The sequence below is a fragment of the Theropithecus gelada genome, chromosome 1 (genome assembly GCF_003255815.1).
Source record: "Theropithecus gelada isolate Dixy chromosome 1, Tgel_1.0, whole genome shotgun sequence".
In the NCBI taxonomy this organism is placed as follows: domain Eukaryota; kingdom Metazoa; phylum Chordata; class Mammalia; order Primates; family Cercopithecidae; genus Theropithecus; species Theropithecus gelada.
The window spans coordinates 123,382,958-123,403,647 of NC_037668.1; the positions used below are offsets into that span (position 1 = coordinate 123,382,958).

At 38.4% G+C, this 20,690-nt stretch overlaps 1 protein-coding gene across 3 annotated transcripts in view; it reads left to right on the top strand.

Annotated features, from left to right (window-relative positions):
- The window catches only part of LOC112607965 (transmembrane protein 56), an 82,275-nt gene that overhangs the window by 38,977 nt on the left and 22,608 nt on the right, over nt 1-20,690 (top strand). For all 3 annotated transcript variants that reach the window (XM_025359419.1, XM_025359409.1, XM_025359430.1), the window contains 2 exons: nt 363-457; nt 19,322-19,395. In XM_025359419.1, coding sequence (XP_025215204.1) covers nt 363-457; nt 19,322-19,395 — 169 coding nt within the window. The remainder of the gene's footprint in view (nt 1-362; nt 458-19,321; nt 19,396-20,690) is intronic.

The following is a 20,690-nucleotide window of genomic DNA, read 5'->3' on the forward strand; positions in this document are numbered from 1 at the left end:
ATATTACATATGATTAGGTTGGTACAAAAGTAATTGCAGTTTTGTGGTTAAAAATAACGGCAAAAATTACAGTTACTTCTGCACCAACCTATATGCCAGGCCTTGTGCTAGATTCTGAGGGTCTAAAGATGCTCATAACCTGGCCCTTATCTTAGAGGAGCCACGGGAGAGTGGGTGAGACAGGCATATAGGAGCAGAGATTTTATGGTAAAGTACATAATCAGACTAACTGAGGGATGAACAAAGTGCTGTGGGCTCAGAGTGGACAGTGATGAGTTGGCAGGAGAAAGAGTTCAATACACTTGGATAAACAGTGCAACTTTCTTCTTATGTCATACCTTACTCACTTGTCTTTCTTACAGATTTGTCCATTATGATTTTGTATTGGAAAGTGATTGGTGACAAATTTTTTATAATACATCATTGTGCGTCCCTGTATGCATACTACCTTGTACTGGTGAGTTCCAGGATTTTCTGTAGCCTAACTAGTAGACAAGATTGGGAATAGTGATGTAAGGGTGAACATAAATTAAACATACAATTCTTAGTTTTTAAAGACCATCTCCAGATGCATTCAGGGATTGCTTTTGTGATATGCTATCTTATGTATTAACTAAAATAATAACTTTGTGTGTCTGTGTTGGTGTGTCTGTTTGTATTCATAGATTTTGAGACAGGCAGATGACCCTAATTCTTTGAATTTCCATTTAAAACCTTCAGGACTGTGTAGCTATAGATATTTGTCTGTATTTCTAGATGCATTTATGATTTAACAGCAAAGGGTATGAACCAGCGAAAATATTTCTTTTCTGTTTAATTCCATGTGCAATTACATATACATCCATAATTACATTTAAGTAGTTTGGAGCAGTGGAGAAATCTTGCTCAGACTTTATCAGAATTCAAAGACCAAGGTTAATAGAGGATTCTTCCAAAAGATCTCAGGCAGTAAAGCATATTAAATTATGTATCTAAAATTTCTATGTATACATTTGTAAACTAGCAACTTTATATTCCTTGTATATTTGTTAGGTTTCTCTAGAATCATTTGGTTTTCAACATAAATATACCAACGAACTCAAGGTATATATTGCAACTGCAATTTTTTTTCCCTAAAGATGGTTGCTTTTTTATATGTCTGTCTTCTATTGTTATAGTATAAAATTTATCTTTTAAAGTGAATCTATTCATAGGGAAACAAAATAGGAAAAGTTAGATGAAATGATGAATCTTAACAGATGCTGTGGATCTATGTTATTACCAATCTTACAGTAGTTACTCACTGACTATAAGAAGGTTTTTCTCTATGCAGTGAATTCCCAGGTCATTTTGTGCATTTTATTATTCTAAGTAAAGCTAACAAAAATAATAATAATTATAATTTTGGGGCGTAAATGGTCATGAAATTCTTATCACTTATGTAATAATGAGAGCTTGTATTTGGAAAGCACTTTGACTTAATACTTATGTAACCATTTAAGCTATTTGCAGTAAGCTTTTTTTCTTAAATGATTTTGTTACTAGAACAAAGTAAAACTTAAAGTGACAAATAGAAGCAAGTTCCCTGTAGGTTTAAAATGTATCCCTACTGAAGAAATAGTTGAAAAGTAAGATTCTTTGGAATTTAAGGTATTATAGGTTATGTAATGTCTTGATTGCTATTTTTGTATCTTCCTGCTATATTTACTGAAGTTTTAAAATTCTCTGGCAGAGTAATTTAGAACTTAATGAATCCTCTTCTGTCTATATAGAGACGTACAAATCCTACAGCATTTTTTCCTGATACTCATCTTTCACCCTGGAGCAGGATACTAATTATCAAAGAAAAATGACAAGCTGATCTCTTATTCTAAGAGAAATGAACACATTTAGGCTTTAATCCCCAATTTTTAAGGACAAACTGCCATCCTTTGTACACCCTTTCTGATTACTTTGATAGCCTTCGTTTTTTTGTGTGTTCCTTGTGAATCACCTTCTATCTCCAATTAAACCATGCCTTTAGATAATGAATTAGAATATATTTGGAAAACATTTAAACGTGAAAATCATTCAATATGCATCCATTTCCAAGCCCATTGTATTATTATTATTAATTTTCTTTTTTTTGAGATGGAGTCTCGCTCTGTCACCAGGCTGGAATGCAGTGGCCGTGATCCTGGCTGGGCAGAAGGGATAATGGGGAATTATTGTTTAATGGTACAGAGTTTCCATCTGGGAATATGGGAAGTTCTGGAGATGGATGGTGGTGATGGTTCTATAACAAAATGAATGTACTTAATGCCACTGAATTGTACACTTAAAAATTGTCAAAAGCGTAAATTTTATGTCATATATATTTTACCATAATAAAAAAGTTAAAGCAAGCTTATCAGATAACTGAAACACAGTTAGGAAGGAGAACTGATAACGTATTGGCCAATGTATTACATTTTTAGAAAGGCTTCATCCTGGAACTATAAACTGAAACAAATGGGTGGAACTTAATAGTGATAAATGTTAAGTTTTGCATTTGGGTTCAACAATGCATAAGGATACAGAATGACCTGGAGGTGGTAGATGACTGTATCTCAGTTATGCCAATAGTATGTCACATCTGCTAAAACAGAAAGCTTTTTCAAATTTAGATTCTATTAGGGGAGGCATGGTATCCAATTCACACATAGTTTGCCCGGTCAGACCATATCCAAGACCGTCATCATCTGAAGTCCCTAAACTTGCATTTATCTGGAACAAAGCTGCTAGTTAACTGTAGAGAGGAGATACTAGATTAGGTAGCTATTGTATTATAACAAACAATTGAAGGACCTAGAGATGTCAGCCTAGAAAAACTCAGAACTAGAAGGACATGATGGCCTTGAAATGTCCCTGGAAATGTGAAAGGACTACTCAGTGGAAAGGGGAGTAGACTTACTGTGGATTGATTCTGATGTTGAGACTAGGACCAATGGGGTGGTAAAGAGAGGTAGGGGAGACTTCTCTTTTATGGAAGAAAGACATCCTCAGTGATTGGAAGATTATCACAATAGAAAGGCCTTTTAAAGTGGCTATTCTACTGTAAGATAGCTTTAATCAGATAGATACAAAAGTAGGTACAATCAGCAGAAGCTTTAGGTAGGAGCTTGCACTAAATAATCTTTAAGGTTTTATTCTAATTCTGAGATTTTGTGATGCAACTGTTTTGTTGAAATGATTTGATTTAGTTCTAATGCAAGAGAACTAGACAATGGGGGAATGAGCAATAAGCTAAGTTATGTCACCAAGTTCTTAAGTAACCCTAAGAGGAAGGGGTGAAAGCAGCTGGCCTGCCAGTCCATTCACTTCCTTAGGGGACAGGAGGGGAGAAAAAGAAGGCATGTGGCCCAGTCTAATCTCCTTGTCAACAGGACTTAGGATAAATAGAGTACTGATGTTTGTTAGGAAGAAGAAACATTAACTCTGAAATGCCCTTAGCAGGGTGTCCCTGGGTAAGGATTACCTATAGTAAAGAACCCAGGATCTATAAGGCACAGCTCCTTGGAGAAGGTCATGTAGGCACACAGCAAGGAAAGAAAGACCTGGGTTTCCAGTGGCCCTTGATGTCCCAGACCTCTCTCTGCTTCATTTGAATTGTTTGATGCTCTCTATCTTTGTAACATTTAGTAGAGCTTAATGCTAGGTAGGAACACTGTTTCACATGAGTCTGATTTGGCAGTCCAATCCTGTGTGTTAGCTCAAACCTTCATCTCTGTCTTATAAGCAAATCATCAAAAACCTTGAATGATTACAATTAAGCAAATAGTTATTAAACATAGTAATAGATTTTGTTTCCAAACCTCAATTCTAGGTTGATTGTACCCTGAAACGGTTTCCATTAATAGGTAATAGACTGACCCAGAGTCTCAAGCCCATTTCAATTGTGCTTGAGACTCTGGGTCAGTCTATTACCTGTTAAAAAATGCCCCATCATTGCCACTATAGAACACAGTCACATTTTTACACAGGATTCCAACTTGGGGTGCCCAGAACTTATTTCCTACCAACATACAGTTGTAGTGTAGTATAGTGCAGTGTAGTGTAGTATAGTAGGGAAAGGGTGCCCATTTCTGTCCAGGCCTTTGGTGGTAGAACAGTCAGTATTTAGTGCCATATTAGCAGTAGTAGGTGCATAACTTAGTTCTCTTTCCCCCCTACCTTTTAAACCTCTGGTCTCAGCCACTCTTAGCTGGTAGAAAAATTTCCCATAGTAAGAAAATCCGGACTTCCATAATCACTTGCTAAAAGGAGAATTTTCTTTTAAGCTGCGGAAGGGATCAGACAAATCCTGTTTTGTTTCCCCTCACAGTCATGCAGAGGACATGGCAAATGTGGGTTTTACTCTATGCAAATCTCCTTAAAGGTAGATGACAGAGTGGAGACACCACACTAACCATAAATCAGTTGTGAGTTTTGCCCTAATTTACCAACAATAAAGTATCAGAATTTGTAATTATTTAAAAATATTATAGAAAGACTTAATCCTATCCCTTTAATAGCATCTATCTCATTTGTATTTTAGTAGGTTTTCTTGACTAGGAGAGAAAAGGATAAAGTAATGAAGAATTACGCATAACCTGAATCTTATCTAATGGCCACCTATGCTGATGGACTTATGTGTCACCTATGATGCTATCTGTCATGGGTGTATTGGATTAAATGGGCCCAGAGTCACTGATATATTGATGGTGTACAGGACCAGAAAATATAGATGCAAGATTACTGAAGCATAGTTCTACACCTCAGTGTGACTCACAGAGGTTTTTTTTTTTTTAGGATTTTTTTATTTTTCTTTTTTTCCTACTGGCAGGATCAACCAGGTATTACAGAGGTTTTCAGCTAAGGAGGGTGGGACATAGGGGATAACGATAGGATAGAACCAGTGGTTTCAATTAGGGATGTAAGATTTAAATATAAGATACTATTTAAAAATTAAAATGTCATCTAGGGATCAACCAGTAATACTGTAGTAATTTAAGGAATGGAAAGATCATTGTGTTAATTTCTATTAATTTTTTTTCTGAATATAGATGTTTATTTAAAAAAATTGAGTTTATAGAAATATAGGGTTTAGTAAGTAGAATGTTTTCTAGGTCTGATTCTCCAGAGATAACTACTGGTAGTACTTGATGTATATTCTTGCAGTTTATATAAGTTTTGCATAAATGTTCATATATATATTTATGCCTTTTTGAATTTTCTAAGAGAGCTTTTGAGATAGATGGGATTTAAACTCAGCCTTCAAAAATATGCATATTTAGGTTGGATAAAAAGTAGGGAAGGCTTCCTAGGACAGAAGACATTTTGAGGAAAGTCACTGAGATGTCAGATCTTTATGGGTGATCTTGAGGACTTAGGCTGTCAGGGTATGGGATATGCATAGACATGAGTGATGGTTCTACATTTGGATGAGTAAGACAGGGCCAGCCGATAGGTGGAGTGAAAATTCTAACTCACCAGCCTTGCATTTTTGCTTTTCATGGAATAGTTGTAGGATCTTTAGCCAGAAAATAACTTGATACAATTGGCATGTTAGAAAGATAAAGCTGATGGTGATATGCAGAAAAAATCTGATTGGGGGAGAGGTGATTGAAGTAATATAGGTGACAGATTACAAAGAAGCTAATTTTGATGGTTATAGCGGTGATTGTATTAATGAGGAGGAAACAAATCTGAGTCACTTTGCAGTGAGTAGAGCACAGTATCTAATTTGGATTTCAGGGAAGGAAGGGAAAGAAGAGACCAAAATGATCCGGAGCACTAGAGGAAGATGACACCATGGAAGGAAATGGGAGAAGCAGTTTGGAGAGATACTTTGAGATGTTAAGAGGTTTTTGGAGATGCATGGCTATCCCAGGAGAAAGTGGCCCATATGCCATTAGAAATGAAGGTTTGTGTAAAGGACAGTGCAGTCAGGGTCAGGGACCAGAAGAAGGATGATCAGGCAAAGGAGAACTCAGAAGGTAGAAGGAGAACCATAAAAGAATGCATTTGGAAATCAGTGGTTTCCAAAAGCAATATTGGAGGCAATATTCCCTAAAAGCAATATTGTAAATAAAAAGCTGAGATAAATAATGTTTTAGCAGAGTCCATTAAAAAAAGTTATTTTAGGTAATTCGTTTTTATTTGAGGATTAGGAAACATTGACAAGCAAAAAGAAAAAATGATGCCCCAGTCTCACAACCTATATAACTATTATATTATTTACTTACTTATCAGTTACATTGAGGAATGTACTTTTTTCCTATATGCATACGTGTATATGTGTATATCAAAAACAGCATTTCTCATATAAATATATAACATGTATATTATAAAAATGTTATCAAAATGAAAATTTAAATTTTCATTTTACACATTGAAGTGGCAATCTTGGGTCAGAAAGCAAGGAACCTGTCAAAGACTAATGGGACTGTGTCAAAAGGACACAAGATCCAATATGAAGGCTCTTCTCTTGGCTTAAAATGTGACATTTTGATCATCAATTAGAATAATGACTGTGGTTGATTGAAATCCATTGACTCATGAGTTCTTAATTATATTTTTAAAAAATGAAAGGAGAAAGCAAGCCAGTTGGGCAGTCTTGCTTGATGTCTCATGTGGGTGCTGTTAAATGGCAGCTGAGGCTGGAATTATCTAAAGGCTCATTGGTAGGAGTTCAGTGGGAAAGTATCTATATGTGGTCCTTCCATGTAGCTTGGGCTTCTCACAGCCTCGTAATTGTGTTCTGAAGAACATTTCAAGAGTGATTGTTCCAAGAGACCCAGGAGGAAGCTGCAAAGCTTCTTAGGATGTGGCTTCAGAAGACTCACTACATAGGTAATTCCAGTATATTCTATTTATCAAGTGAGTTGCTAACGGCAGTTCAGATTTAAGGGGTGGGAAATAAGACCATCTCTTGATATGAGGAACATGTTGCACATACAGGGAGGGAAGGAATTTATGTGGCCATGTTCAGAGACTGTCCACATCTTGATTTGTCAATGTTGGGTAATAATGTTAGATAGTATTTTCTTGCTATGGTGGACAAGAATTTAATGTTCATACCTCTATTGGTCTTCCCTTCTTCCTCCCAATGTAGTTAGGGAATGCTAGTTGTCTCTCAGTTCCTTTTAAAACTTTAAGTATTCTTATTTCTGGTCCTACAGCATCCCTTGATACTTATTTATTTATTTATTTATTTAATTTATTTTTTTGAGACAGAGTCTCATTCTGTTGCCCAGGCTGGAGTGCAGTGGCACTGTCAGGGCTCACTGCAGCCTTGACCTCCCAGGGCCAAGTGATCTTCCTGCCTCAGCCTCCTGAGTAGCTGGGACCATAGACATTCACCACTATACCTGGCTAATTTTTAAAAATTTTCTGTAGAGATGGGGTCAGCCTATGTTGCCCAGGCTGGTCTCAAACCACTGGGTGATCCTCCTGCTTCCCAAAGTGCTAGGATTACAGGCATGAATCACCACCCTGGCCTCTTGATACTTTTTTAAAAAAATTAATTAATATTTTAAATTATACTTTAAGTTCTAGGGTATATGTGCACAATGTGCAGATTTGTTACATATGTGTACATGTGCCATGTTGGTGAGCTGCACCCATTAACTCGTCATTTACATTAGGTATATCTCCTAATGCTATCCCTCCCCTGTTCCCCCACCCCACAACAGGCCCCGGTGTGTGAGGTTCCCCTTCCTGTGTCCAAGTGTTCTCACTGTTTAGTTCCCACCTATGAGTGAGAACATGCGGTGTTTGGTTTTCTGTCCTTGCGATAGTTTGCTGAGAATGATGGTTTCCAGCTTCATCCATGTCCCTACAAAGGACATTAGCTCATCCTTTTTTGTGGCTGCATAGTATTCCATGGTGTATATGTGCCACATTTTCTTAATCCAGTCTGTCATTGATGAACATTTGGGTTGGTTCCAAGTCTTTGCTATTGTGAATAGTGCCACAATAAACATATGTGTGCATGTGTCTTTATAGCAGTATGATTTATAATCCTTTGGGTATATACCCGGTAATGGATTGCTGGGTCAGATGGTATTTCTAGTTCTACATCCTTGAGAAATCGCCACACTATCTTCCACAATGGTTGAACTAGTTTACAGTCCTGCCAACAGTGTAAAAGTGTTCCTATTTCTCCACATGCTCTCCAGCATCTGTTGTTTCCTGACTTTTTTATAATCACCATTGTAACTGGTGTGAGATGGTATCTCATTGTGGTTTTGATGTGCATTTCTCTGATGGTCAGTGATGATGAGCATTTTTTCATGTGTCTGTTGGCTGATCAATGTTTTCTTTTGAGAAGTGTCTGTTCATATCCTTTGCCCACTTTTTGATGGGGCAGTTTGATTTTTTCTTGTAAGTTTATTTGAGTTCTTTGTAGATTTTGGATATTAGCCCTTTGTCAGATGGGTATATTGTAAAAATTTTCTCCCATTGTGTAGGTTGCCTGTTCACTCCGATGGTAGTTTCTTTTGCTGTGCAGAAGCTCTTTAGTTTAATTGGGTGTTTTAGTCATGAAGTCCTTGCCCATGCCTGTGTCCTGAATGGTATTGCCTAGGTTTTCTTCTAGGGTTTCTTATTGTTTTAGGTCTAACATTTAAGTCTTTAATCCATCTTGAATTAATTTTTGTATAAGGTGTAAGGAAGGGATCCAGTTTCAGCTTTCTACATGTGACTAGCCAGTTTTCCCAGCACTATTTATTAAAAAGGGAATCCTTTCCCCATTGCTTGTTTTTGTCAGATTTGTCAAAAATCAGATGGTTGTAGATGTATGGTATTATTTCTGAGGGCTCTTTTCTGTTCCTTTGGTCTATATCTCTGTTTTGGTACCAGTACCATGCTGTTTTGGTTACTGTAGCCTTGTAGTATAGTTTGAAGTCAGGTAGCGTGATGCCTCCAGCTTTGTTCTTTTGACTTAGGGTTGTCTTGGCAATGTGGGCTCTTTTTTGGTTCCATATGAACTTTAGTTTTTTCCAATTCTGTGAAGAAAGTCATTGATAGCTTGATGGGGATGGCATTGAATCTATAAATTACCTTGGGCAGTATGGCCATTTTCACGATGTTGATACTTCCTATCCATGAGCATGGAATGTTCTTCCATTTGTTTGTGTCCTCTTTTATTTCGTTGAGCAGTGGTTTGTAGTTCTCCTTGAAGAGGTCCTTCACGTCCCTTGTAAGTTGGATTTCTAGGTATTTTATTCTCTTTGAAGGAATTGTGAATGGGAGTTCACTCATGATTTGGCTCTCTGTTTGTCTGTTATTGGTGTATAAGAAGGCTTCTGATTTTTGCACATTGATGTTGTATCCTGAGACTTTGCTAAAGTTGCTTATCAGCTTAAGGAGATTTTGGGCTGAGACGATGGGGTTTTCTAGATATACAATCATGTCATCTGCAAACAGAGACAATTTAACTTCCTCTTTTCCTAACTGAATACCCTTTATTTCTTTCTCCTGCCTGATTGCCCTGGCCAGAACTTCCAACACTGTGTTGAATAGGAGTGGTGAGAGAGGGCATCACTGTCTTGTGCCAGTTTTCAAAAGGAATGCTTCCAGTTTTTGCCCATTCAGTATGACATTGGCTGTGGGTTTGTCATAAATAGCTCTTATTATTTTGAGATACATTCCATCAATACCTAGTTTATTGAGAGTTTTTAGCATGAAGGGCTGTTGAATTTTGTCAAAGGCCTTTTCTGCATCTATTGAGATAATCATGTGATTTTTGTCTTTGGTTCTGTTTATATGATAGATTATGTTTATTGATTTGCATATGTTGAACCAGCCTTGCATCCAAGGGATGAAGCCAACTTGATCATGGTGGATAAGCTTTTTGATGTGCTGCTGGATTCGGTTTGCCAGTATTTTATTGAGGAGTTTTTCATTGATGTTCATCAGGGATATTGGTCTAAAATTCTCTTTTTTTGTTGTGTCTCTGCCAGGCTTTTGTATCAGGATGATGCTGGCCTCGTAAAATGAGTTAGGGAGGATTCCCACTTTTTCTGTTGATTGGAATAGTTTCAGAAGGAATGGCACCAGCTCTTGTTTGTACCTCTGGTAGAATTCGGCTGGGAATCTGTCTGGTCCTGGACTTTTTTTTGTTTGTAGGCTATTAATTATTGCCTCAATTTCAGAGCCTGTTACTGGTCTATTCAGGGATTTGACTTCTTCCTGGTTTAGTCTTGGGAGGGTGTATGTGTCCAGGAATTTATCCATTTCTTCTAGATTTTCTAGTTTATTTGCAGAGGTGTTTATAGTATTCTCTGATGGTAGTTTGTATTTCTGTGGGATTGGTGGTGATATCCCCTTTATCATTTTTTATTGTGTTGATTTGATTCTTCTCTCTTTTCTTCTTCATTAGTCTTGCTAGTGGCCTATCAATTCTGTTGATCTTTTTAAAAACCAGCTACTGGATTCATTGATTTTTTGAAGGCTTTTTTGTGTCTCTATCTCCTTCAGTTCTGCTCTGATCTTAGTTTCTTGCCTTCTGCTAGCTTTTGAATGTGTTTGCTCTTGCTTCTCTAGTTCTTTTTTTTTTTTTTTTTTTTTTTTTAGACGGAGTTTTGCTCTGTCGCCCAGGCTGGAGTGCAGTGGCCGGATCTCGGCTCACTGCAAGCTCCGCCTCCCGGGTTCTCGCCATTCTCCTGCCTCAGCCTCCCGAGTAGCTGGGACTACAGGCACCCACCACCTCGCCCAGCTAGTTTTTTGTATTTTTAGTAGAGACGGGGTTTCACCATGTTAGCCAGGATGGTCTCACTCTCCTGACCTCGTGATCCACCCGTCTCGGCCTCCCAAAGTGCTGGGATTACAGGCTTGAGCCACCGCGCCCGGCTGCTTCTCTAGTTCTTTTAATTGTGATGTTAGGGTGTCAATTTTAGATCTTTCCTGCTTTCTCTTGTGGGCATTTAGTGCTATAAATTTCCCTCTACACACTGCTTTAAATGTGTCCCAGATATTCTGCTGTTGTGTCTTTGTTCTCATTGGTTTCAAAGAACATCTTTATTTCTGCCTTCATTTCATTACATACCCAGTAGTCATTCAGGAGCGCGTTGTTCAGTTTCCATGTAGTTGAGCAGTTTTGAGTGAGTTTCTTAATCCTGAGTTCTAGTTTGATTGCACTGTGGTCTGAAAGACAGTTTGTTATAATTTCTGTTCTTTTACATTTGCTGAGGAGTGCTTTACTTCCAACTATGTGGTCAATTTTGGAATAAGTGCAATGTGGTGCTGAGAAGAATGTATATTCTGTTGATTTGGGGTGGAGAGTTCTGTAGATGTCTATTAGGTCCTCTTGGTGCAGAGCTGAGTTCAAGTCCTGGATATCCTTGCTAACCTTCTGTCTCATTGATCTGTCTAGTGTTGACAGTGGGGTGTTAAAGTCTCCCATTATTATGGTGTAAGAGTCTAAGTCTCTTTGTGGGTCTCTAAGGACTTGCTTTATGAATCTGGGTGCTCCTGTGTTGGGTGCATGTATATTTAGGATAGTTAGCTCTTCTTGTTGAATTGATCCCTTTACCATTATATAATAGCTTTCTTTGTCTCTTTTGATCTTTGTTGGTTTAAAGTCTGTTTTATCAGAGACTAGGATTGCAACCCCTGCCTTTTTTTGTTTTCCATTTGCTTGGTAGATCTTCATCCCTTTATTTTGAGCCTATGTGTGTCTTTGCATGTGAGATGGGTCTCCTGAATACAGCACACTGATGGGTCTTGACTCTTTATCCAATTTGTCAGTCTGTATCTTTTAATTGGAGCATTTAGCCCATTTACATTTAAGGTTAATATTGTTATATGTGAATTTGATCCTGTCATTATGATGTTAGCTGGTTATTTTGCCCATTAGTTGATGCAGTTTCTTCCTAGCATCGATGGTCTTTACAATTTGGCATGCATTTGCAGTGGTTGTTACTGGTTGTTCCTGTCCATGTTTAGTGCTTCCTTCAGGAGCTCTTGTAAGGCAGGCCTGGTGGTGACAAAATCTGTCAGCATTTGCTTGTCTGTAAAGGATTTTATTTCTCCTTCACTTATGAAGCTTAGTTTGGCTGGATATGAAATTCTGGGTTGAAGATTCCTTTCTTTAAGAATGTTGAATATTGGTGGCCCACTCTCTTCTGGCTTGTAGAGTTTTTGCCGAGATATCTGCTGTTAGTCTGATGGGCTTCCCTTTGTGGGTAACCCGACCTTTCTCTCTGGCTGCCCTTAACATTTTTTTCCTTCATTTCAACTTTGGTGAATCTGACAATTATGTGTCTTGGAGTTGGCTCTTCTTGAGGAAATATCTTTGTGACATTCTCTGTATTTCCTGAATTTGAATGTTGGCTGCCTTGCTAGGTTGGGGAAGTTCTCCTGGATAATATCCTGAAGAGTGTTTTCCAACTTGGTTCCATTCTCCCCGTCACTTTCAGGTATACCAATCAGACATAGATTTGGTCTTTTCACATAGTCCCATATTTCTTGGAGGCTTTGTTCATTTCTTTTTACTCTTTTTTCTCTAAAGTTCTCTTCTCACTTCATTTCATTCATTTGATCTTTAATCACTGACACCATTTCTTCCACTTGATCGAAGTGGCTACTGAAGCTTCTGCATGCGTCAGGTAGTTCTTGTGCCATGGTTTTCAGCTCCATCAAGTCATTTAAGGTCTTCTCTCCGCTGTTTATTCTAGTTAGCCATTCGTCTAATCTTTTTTCAAGGTTTTTAGCTTCTTTGCGATGGGTTCGAACATCCTTCTTTAGCTCGGAGAAGTTTGTTGTTACTGATAGTCTGAAGCCTTCTACTCTCAACTCGTCAAAGTCATTCTCCATCCAGCTTTGTTCTGTTGCTGGCGAGGAGTTGCGTTCCTTTGGAGGAGAAGAGCTGCTCTGATTTTTAGAATTTTCAGCTTTTCTGCTCTGGTTTCTTCTCATCGTTGTGGTTTTATCTACCTTTGGTCTTTGATGATGGTGATGTACAGATGGGGCTTTGGTGTGGATGTCCTTTCTGTTAGTTTTCCTTCTAACAGTCAGGACCCTGAGCTGCGGGTCTGTTGGAGTTTGCTGGTGGTCCACTCCAGACCTGTTTGCCTCGGTATCACCATCAGAGGCCCTAGAACAGCAAATATTGCAGAATGACAGATGTTGCTGCCTGATCCTTCCTCTGGAAGCTTCATCTCAGAGGGGCACCTGGCCGTATGAGGTGTCAGTCGGCCCCTACTGGGAGGTGCCTCCCAGGTAGGCTACTCGGGGGTCAGGGACCCACTTGAGGCAGTCTGTTCGTTCTCAGATCTCAAACTCTGTGCTGGGAGAACCACTACTCTCTTCAAAGCTGTCAGACAGGGATGTTTAAGTCTGCAGAAGTTTCTGCTGCCTTTTTTTCAGCTATGCCCTGCCCCCAGAGGTAGAGTCTACAGAGACAGGCAGGCCTCCTTGAGCTGTGGTGGGCTCCACCCAGTTTAAAAGCATTAACCCTTTGTTATAGATTTCTTGGAATAGGATCAGAGGAGTTCAGTAATAGGCACAAGGTCACACAGCTTGTAAGGGCAGAGCTATAACCCTGGTTTGTCTTTCTTTTAGACTACATCCTATTGCTCCTTAGTTTGCTAGTGTGCTTACTGACTGTCTGCTTCTAGATGTTTTACTTCTGTTACGTGGGCCCTACATTCCCCTACCTCTTCTGCGTGCTTACCCACTTTTACCAGCCTTGCTTCACTAAATCTAAATGTATCAATGTTTGGAGATTCAGACATTTTTATTTTCTCATAACAAGTTTGGTAACTTCTAATTCTGTTCCACTGGTATCTTTATGAGATTAAAATCTGGATGATTTTCTCTTTTCTTTTGGAATGAAATGTGAGTGTTCTTTTTTTTTCTTTCTTTTTTTAAGAGGCAGGGTCTCACTTATGTTGCCCTGACTGGGCTCAAATGATCCTCCTGCCTCAGCCTCCTGAAGGCTGGGATTATAGGCATGAGCCACCACGTCCAGCCAAAGGCTAATATTCTGATAATCCTCCCTCCCACTCAGAAATAGGCCTGAAGGACTCTTTGGATTTTGACTTTAGAGGTGATGTGCTTGTTTAACAGCAGCGAGAAGGCAAGGTTTAACTCAGGAAACATGGACCAGGCACTGTGTGAGGCTTTATGGATATAGTAGTGAATAAGGAACAGGAAATGTACATATTTGCAAGGAGCTAAGTACTTTAATAGATAAACAGAGGCATCTGTGGAGACAGTTGACTGGGGGTTCTCCCAGCTAAGAGTTAAGGGGTCAGGAAAAACTGTTCTAGAGGAATGTAGCAGGTCCACCTTAAGAGCTGTGCAGTCTGGGGTAGGTGTTTATAAACCTTTGCTCAGCACGGTTTCTGAGAAGTAGGGAGCTAGGTCCTTGGGGCTTATAGATGCCTGGCAATTTCTAGACTAGGAAAGCACTTCTCTCACTTTAGTATACCTTGGAATCACCTGGAGGGCCTGCAAAACACAGCTGCTGGTCCCACCCCTCATGGTTTCCCATTCAGTATGTCTTGGATGGGGCCCAGGAATATGCATATCTAGCAAGTTCCCAGGTCATGCTGATGCTCTTATCTGGGAACTACACGAGAACCATTGGGCTAAAAATACTAGAACTAACCATTCTCTTTGGGAAGAGGAGAGAGGAATGAGAAGGGCCAAGATGTTATGCCCAATTTTTTTCAAATTCAAGAGACAGTTTCCTCAAAGTGTGGAAACTTTGCACTTTGGCCAAAGTTGTTTAGATGAACATAACATCAGATTTACCATTTTTACAATGACTCTTTTAGTACTTAATGAAAATCATGAAGTCAAGTTTTATCTGATATTTATTTGGTACTTTGGTTTTTACAATGACTCTTTTAGTACTTAATGAAAATCATGAAGTCAAGTTTTATCTGATATTTATTTGGTACTTTGGTTAATACTTTTAACTCTTTACCAATATGAAAGGAGTTGGAAAAAGTAATCTTTTAAACTCTCAAAAAAGGTCTTATAGTATATTTCGTGATTTTTTTTTTAAATTTTTAAAGTTAATATTAACTAGAGAGAAATTTTTAGAATCTTTTAAAATTTTGTTTTAAGAAACTGTCTCGCCGTGTCACCCAGGCTGGTGTGCAGTAGTGTGATCACAGTTTACAGCCACAACCTCAAACTTCTGGATTCAGGTGATCTTCCTGCCTTAGCTAAGTAGCTGAGTCAGACTACAGGTGTGCACCATTGCGCCCAGTCTAAAATGGTTTTTAAAGTTGAATTAAGGCTCAGGCTGTTGCTGCTATAGTATTTTGATATTTTACATGACTTTGGGGAGTCTGCTTTAAAATACTTTATAAGTTGTATAAAAATAAATTTTGATATTTGATCTCATCTTTGGAAAAACTATTTATTTGAAGGATATAGTAAGAAATTTAGCAAGAATTTTGGCTGACCTTAGGAACACATTAACTAATAACGTTTTGCAGCAGTCTGGTCTGTCATGTTCTCTAAATATTGAATGTAGTTATGTAGAATGCCATAGACTTAGAACAACTAAAGAGAATTGTTAGGAAAAATAGATCAGAAGAAAAATCACCTTTGAGGGGAGAAAGTCAGAGTCAGTGTTATGAATGAGAGAAATTATCCTTAAGGAGTAAAAAGTTCACCTATAATTTTTTTAATGCTTCATGTTTATTATATACATGAATTTATCTTAGTGAGGGATTATAATAATACAAATCTTTCTTTCTTTTTTTTTTTTTTTTGAGACAGAGTCTCACTCTGTCACCCAGACTGGAGTGCAGTGGCACGATCTCGGCTCACTGCAAGCTCTGCCTCCCGGGTTCACCCCATCTCCTGCCTCAGCCTCCTGAGTAGCTGGGACTACAGGCGCCCGCCACCACGCCCAGCTAATTTTTTGTATTTTTAGTAGAGATGGGGTTTCACCGTGTTAGCCAGGATGGTCTTGATCTCCTGACCTCGTAATCCGCCTGCTTCGTCCTCCTCCTGGGATTACAGGCGTGAGCCACCACACCCAGCCATAATACAAATCTTTCTAAGATGTTTGTGTCTGGCTGAAGTAAGAATCTCATTAAAATAACTTTTTCCTTTCATTTTTTTGTCCCCTTGAGTGATATTTTAGTTGTGTACTATTTTCAAAGTTCTCCTTGCCCTAATTCACTATAGAATTTAACTACAGAGGTAGCAAAAAAACCAGAACATTTAATTTGTCTTGTTTTACTTTACTTGTTATTTTAACTTCTTCTTAAATATTCCAAGCAATTCTTTTGAGAAAACTCACCTAAACTTTGAAAAGGCACCAAATTTTTTCATTAAAAAAGCACACAAAATACCTAAGGAGTTTGAAATGCAAATGGCAATTTGTTCCTTATTATCTTTTTTTTTTTTTTTTTTTTTTTGTGGCGGAGTCTCGCTCTGTTGCCCAGGCTGGAGTGCAGTGGCCAGATCTCAGCTCACTGCAAGCTCCGCCTCCTGGGTTTACGCCATTCTCCTGCCTCAGCCTCCCGAGTAGCTGGGACTACAGGCGCCCGCCACCTCGCCCGGCTAGTTTTTTGTATTTTTTTAGTAGAGACGGGGTTTCACCCTGTTAGCCAGGATGGTCTTGATCTCCTGACCTCGTGATCCGCCCGTCTCGGCCTCCCAAAGTGCTGGGATTACAGGCTTGAGCCACCGCGCCCGGCCTGTTCCTTATTATCTTTAAAGTGCTTCTTTATGCTGAATAAATTAGAGGGCTCAGACATTTGTGCTTTTCTCATCCCTTTGCTTTTTTTTTTTTTAAGTTGCAAATGTGATTTTGAATATACATTAAAATGAATTATTTGTTATTTTTAATTTTTGTATAGAGATGGGGTTTTGCTGTGTTTGCCCAGGCTGGTCTCGAACCTCTAGGCTCAAGTGATCTTCTTGCCTCGGCCTCCCAATGTGCCGGGATTACCTGTGTGAGCCACCATGCCCAGCCTAAATGCATTTATAATAAAACAAAGATAAGAGTGGCCTATTCAGAGCTGTCCTAGTCCTACCATTTTACTACTGAAAATCCTGCAGCCTGGGAAACCCCTTCCTGTGATACAACAAAATCATGGCAACTATGATTTGCAGTTCACAGTAATGGATCATCTGCTGATGCAACTTAAGTGTGTTGTAATTGTGAGCAGTAACAGTCTATCATTGACTTTGCCCATTGGAGTAACTGTTGTGATTTGTATTGACATAGTGTTAGTTTAGCCTACCACACTGTGAATACTGTGACTATTTTCTGAGAGTTCAGATAATGAAAATGAGAACAGTTATGATATCAACACCAGACTGTCCCAGATGTCACTGAGAAGGAAAGTTATTATTGTATATGGAAATCTGTGGTATTTTACATATATTAGTATATAATGATACGTTATAGACAGAGGGAAAGACACATAAAATTTAATTAGGGAGATAATACAGAACATATTGCACAATAGGCAGGAAAGAATTTGGGATCGGGCATTGTTATGGGTTGAATTGTGTCCCCTCCAAAATTCATAGGTTGAAGTCCTAACTCCCAATACCTTAGAATGTAACCTCAGTTGGAAACAGGGTCATCGTAGATGTAGTTAGTTGAGTTTGTATTAAAATATGGTGGGCCCCTAATCTGCTATAACTGGTATCCTTATGAAAAGGGGAAATTTGGGCACAGACATGCACACAGGGATAATGCCACGTGGAGACTGGAGTTAGGCTGCCACAAGCCAAGGAACTGCAGGAAGCTGGCAGAGAGTCCTAGAACAGATTCTTCCCTAGTGCCTGCAGAGAGCACATGATCCTGTTAACCCCTTGATCTTGGACTTCTAGCCTCCGTAACTGTGAGACAATACATTTCTGTTGCTTAAGCCACCCAGTTTTTGGTACTTTGTTATGACAGCACTAGCAAACTAATACAGGCTTGATGGAGGAGATGTGCAAGCACCTAAGGAGACCGTGTCTCTCAAGTCTGGGATAAGACAGGCAAGCACATGTAAATTAATCTGCACTTCTTCCATCTTGTTTAAATAAAAGCATTTATTATAACAGAAAACTAGTATAGAATAATAATTTCAAATAAATACCTATTCTTCATATTTGTGTGTTAAAGTAATAAAACCTCTGCATAATTCTTTCTCATATGTTGTTATGCCTCTGGACTGGTATGGCTGTGCCCTGGTTGACTCTCTGAAAAGTTGGTCACCCCCTATGTATTCAGTGCTCCTCTTGCCTGCTGTGTCTGTGTGTTTGGCCATCCCTCCTTCCTTCTGCCTCATCACACATTCCAGTATTGCTAAGGATAATGAATTTGTGATTATAAAAAGTTTTAGATTAACCTTGTTAAAGATAGTTCTTATAATCTAGCTTAGAATTTTGAATCCCTAAAATAATTTTCATGAATAAATACTAAAAATTATCAAATAAAAAGTCCACCTATTTTTTTTTAATGCTTCATATTGTTCTCATTTGGAAGGCAGCATGGTGTAGCCAGTAGAAAAATAGTTTCCAAACTTTTGTGTATATCTAATGTATTGGGGTGGGGAGGACTATTTTCTTTGGCATGTAATCATAATTCTTATTGAATTGGAAGTGCTGGAGTGACTCCATTTACTTAGTAGCAATTTTTAAAGTATATTCTAAAAGTTTTTAGAATGTATACTTTTGGTTCTCTTTCCAATGTTTACTAACTCTGCTAAACTTTTCATATTATTTAATTGGTGGAATGTATTATGTTTAAATTTAAAAAGGTCTCAAAGATCCTAAATTTAGCTCTAGGATCTTCTGATTCACAAATATTTTTTTCAGAACAAACACGGTGGCATATGTTGTCATACTGTGCAAATATACCTCTACTGACAGGCTTATGTATTGTTATTTAGGATAAGTGCTTTTTTGAGATTTTTAAGGTGCTTCCACTTAGTAGTGGATATAAAGTGAGTTCCTATCGGGTGTTAAATCATTATAAAACTCCTCACCTTCTGAAATTCACAGTACTTTGTGATCATTCTTTCCTACAGTAATTTGAAAATGCCATTACTAATGGTTATTTACAGAGTTCACTTGTTTAACGTGAGACAACTGCTTGAAGCCTATTTTCATTAAGGGGACACTATATACATAAGTGACCATAAGTGTATAATTTACTGTTTTTTAAAAATACTGTAGAATTCCAAGGATCTTTCTATATTCTCACCAAGAAAATCAGTTTAACAGTAAAAGGTAGAAAACTTCTTGATCTGTTTTGGTATTGATTGTTACATTATGCTGAGAAGCTATTTGGATATTTCTACAGTATTTGAGAATTTTGTTAAGAATGTTATCCTTGACGTTGTGTTTTATGTTTATCATTCAGAAAAATGGAGTGCTGGTATACATTGGGAATTATCGCCTGCTTGCAGAGCTTTCCAGCCCTTTTGTGAATCAGCGGTATGTTACTGATATCATTTATTATTTTAAAGTCATGCTGTTTATTTTTAGTTTGGGGAAAACCTTTTCCTGTGATCCTAAAGTTACTATATAAAAGATATGGATCTGTGATATGAATTGTTATCACCATCATACAAATGAGGAAACTGAGCCGTGGAAAGGTTAGAGTAACTTACCCAAGCTTCCCTAGCTAGCAAGGGGTGGTGCTAGCTTTTAAACCCTGCTCTTTGCAGTACGATGGTGCTTTATGATGAAACAGGGTCTCAAAAATATATTTGTATGCCCATGTCCATTCCAGCCTTATTCACAATAGCCAAGGGGTGCGAGTAATCTCAATGTCCATGGACGGATGAATGCATAAGGAAAATGTGTTACCCATACAACAGGAATATTATGCAGCCTTTAAAAAGAAGAAAATCCTGTCATATGCTACAACATGATGCACTTCAAGGACAGCTCATTCTTTCACCCTCCATGTTGTACACTGCAAGCTGAATGATATTCACTGAATCTTAGAATTCAGTGGGGCTGTTTATGGAAAACGACAAATATCACTCTGACTCATTTTGGGTTTAGCTCATATTCCTGACACTAACTTCTGCCTGTCCCCAAATTCTTATATTGACATTATCCTAGTGACTCATTGAAATACATAATCTTTTTTATTTTTTTAAATTTAAAAGGCTACTTTTGCCTGGGCTCAGGGACTCACGTCTATAAATCCCAGCACTTTGGGAGGTTGAGGCAGAGGAGGATTGCTTGAGGCCGGGAGTTTGAGACCAGCCTGGGTGACATTGTGAGATTCCATCCCTACAAAAAGAAAAAAAAAGAAAAAATTAGCTGGACGTGATGGTGCTTGCCTGTAGTTCTAGCTGTTTGGTAGGCTAAGGTGGAAGGATTGCATGAGTCCAAGAGTTTACACAGTGAGTCCAGTGAGCTGAGATCCACCCTGTCTGTAAAAAAATTTTTTTTAAAAGACTACTTTTATTTTAAATACATACAATGTAAATAACTAAACTAACAATTCGTGATATTGATAATCATCACTAGTGAATTATTATTTTTGAGATGGAGTCTCACTTTGTTGCCAGGAGTGCAGTGGCGCCATCTCAGCTCACTGCAACCTCCACCTCCTAGGTTCAGGGGATTCTCCTGCCTCAGCCTCCCAAGTAGCTGAGATTACAGGTGCCCACCACCATGCCCGGCTAATTTTTGTATTTTTAGTAGAAACGAGATTTCGCCATGTTGGCCAGGCTGGTCTCAAACTCCTGACCTCAAGTGATCCACCCACTTCA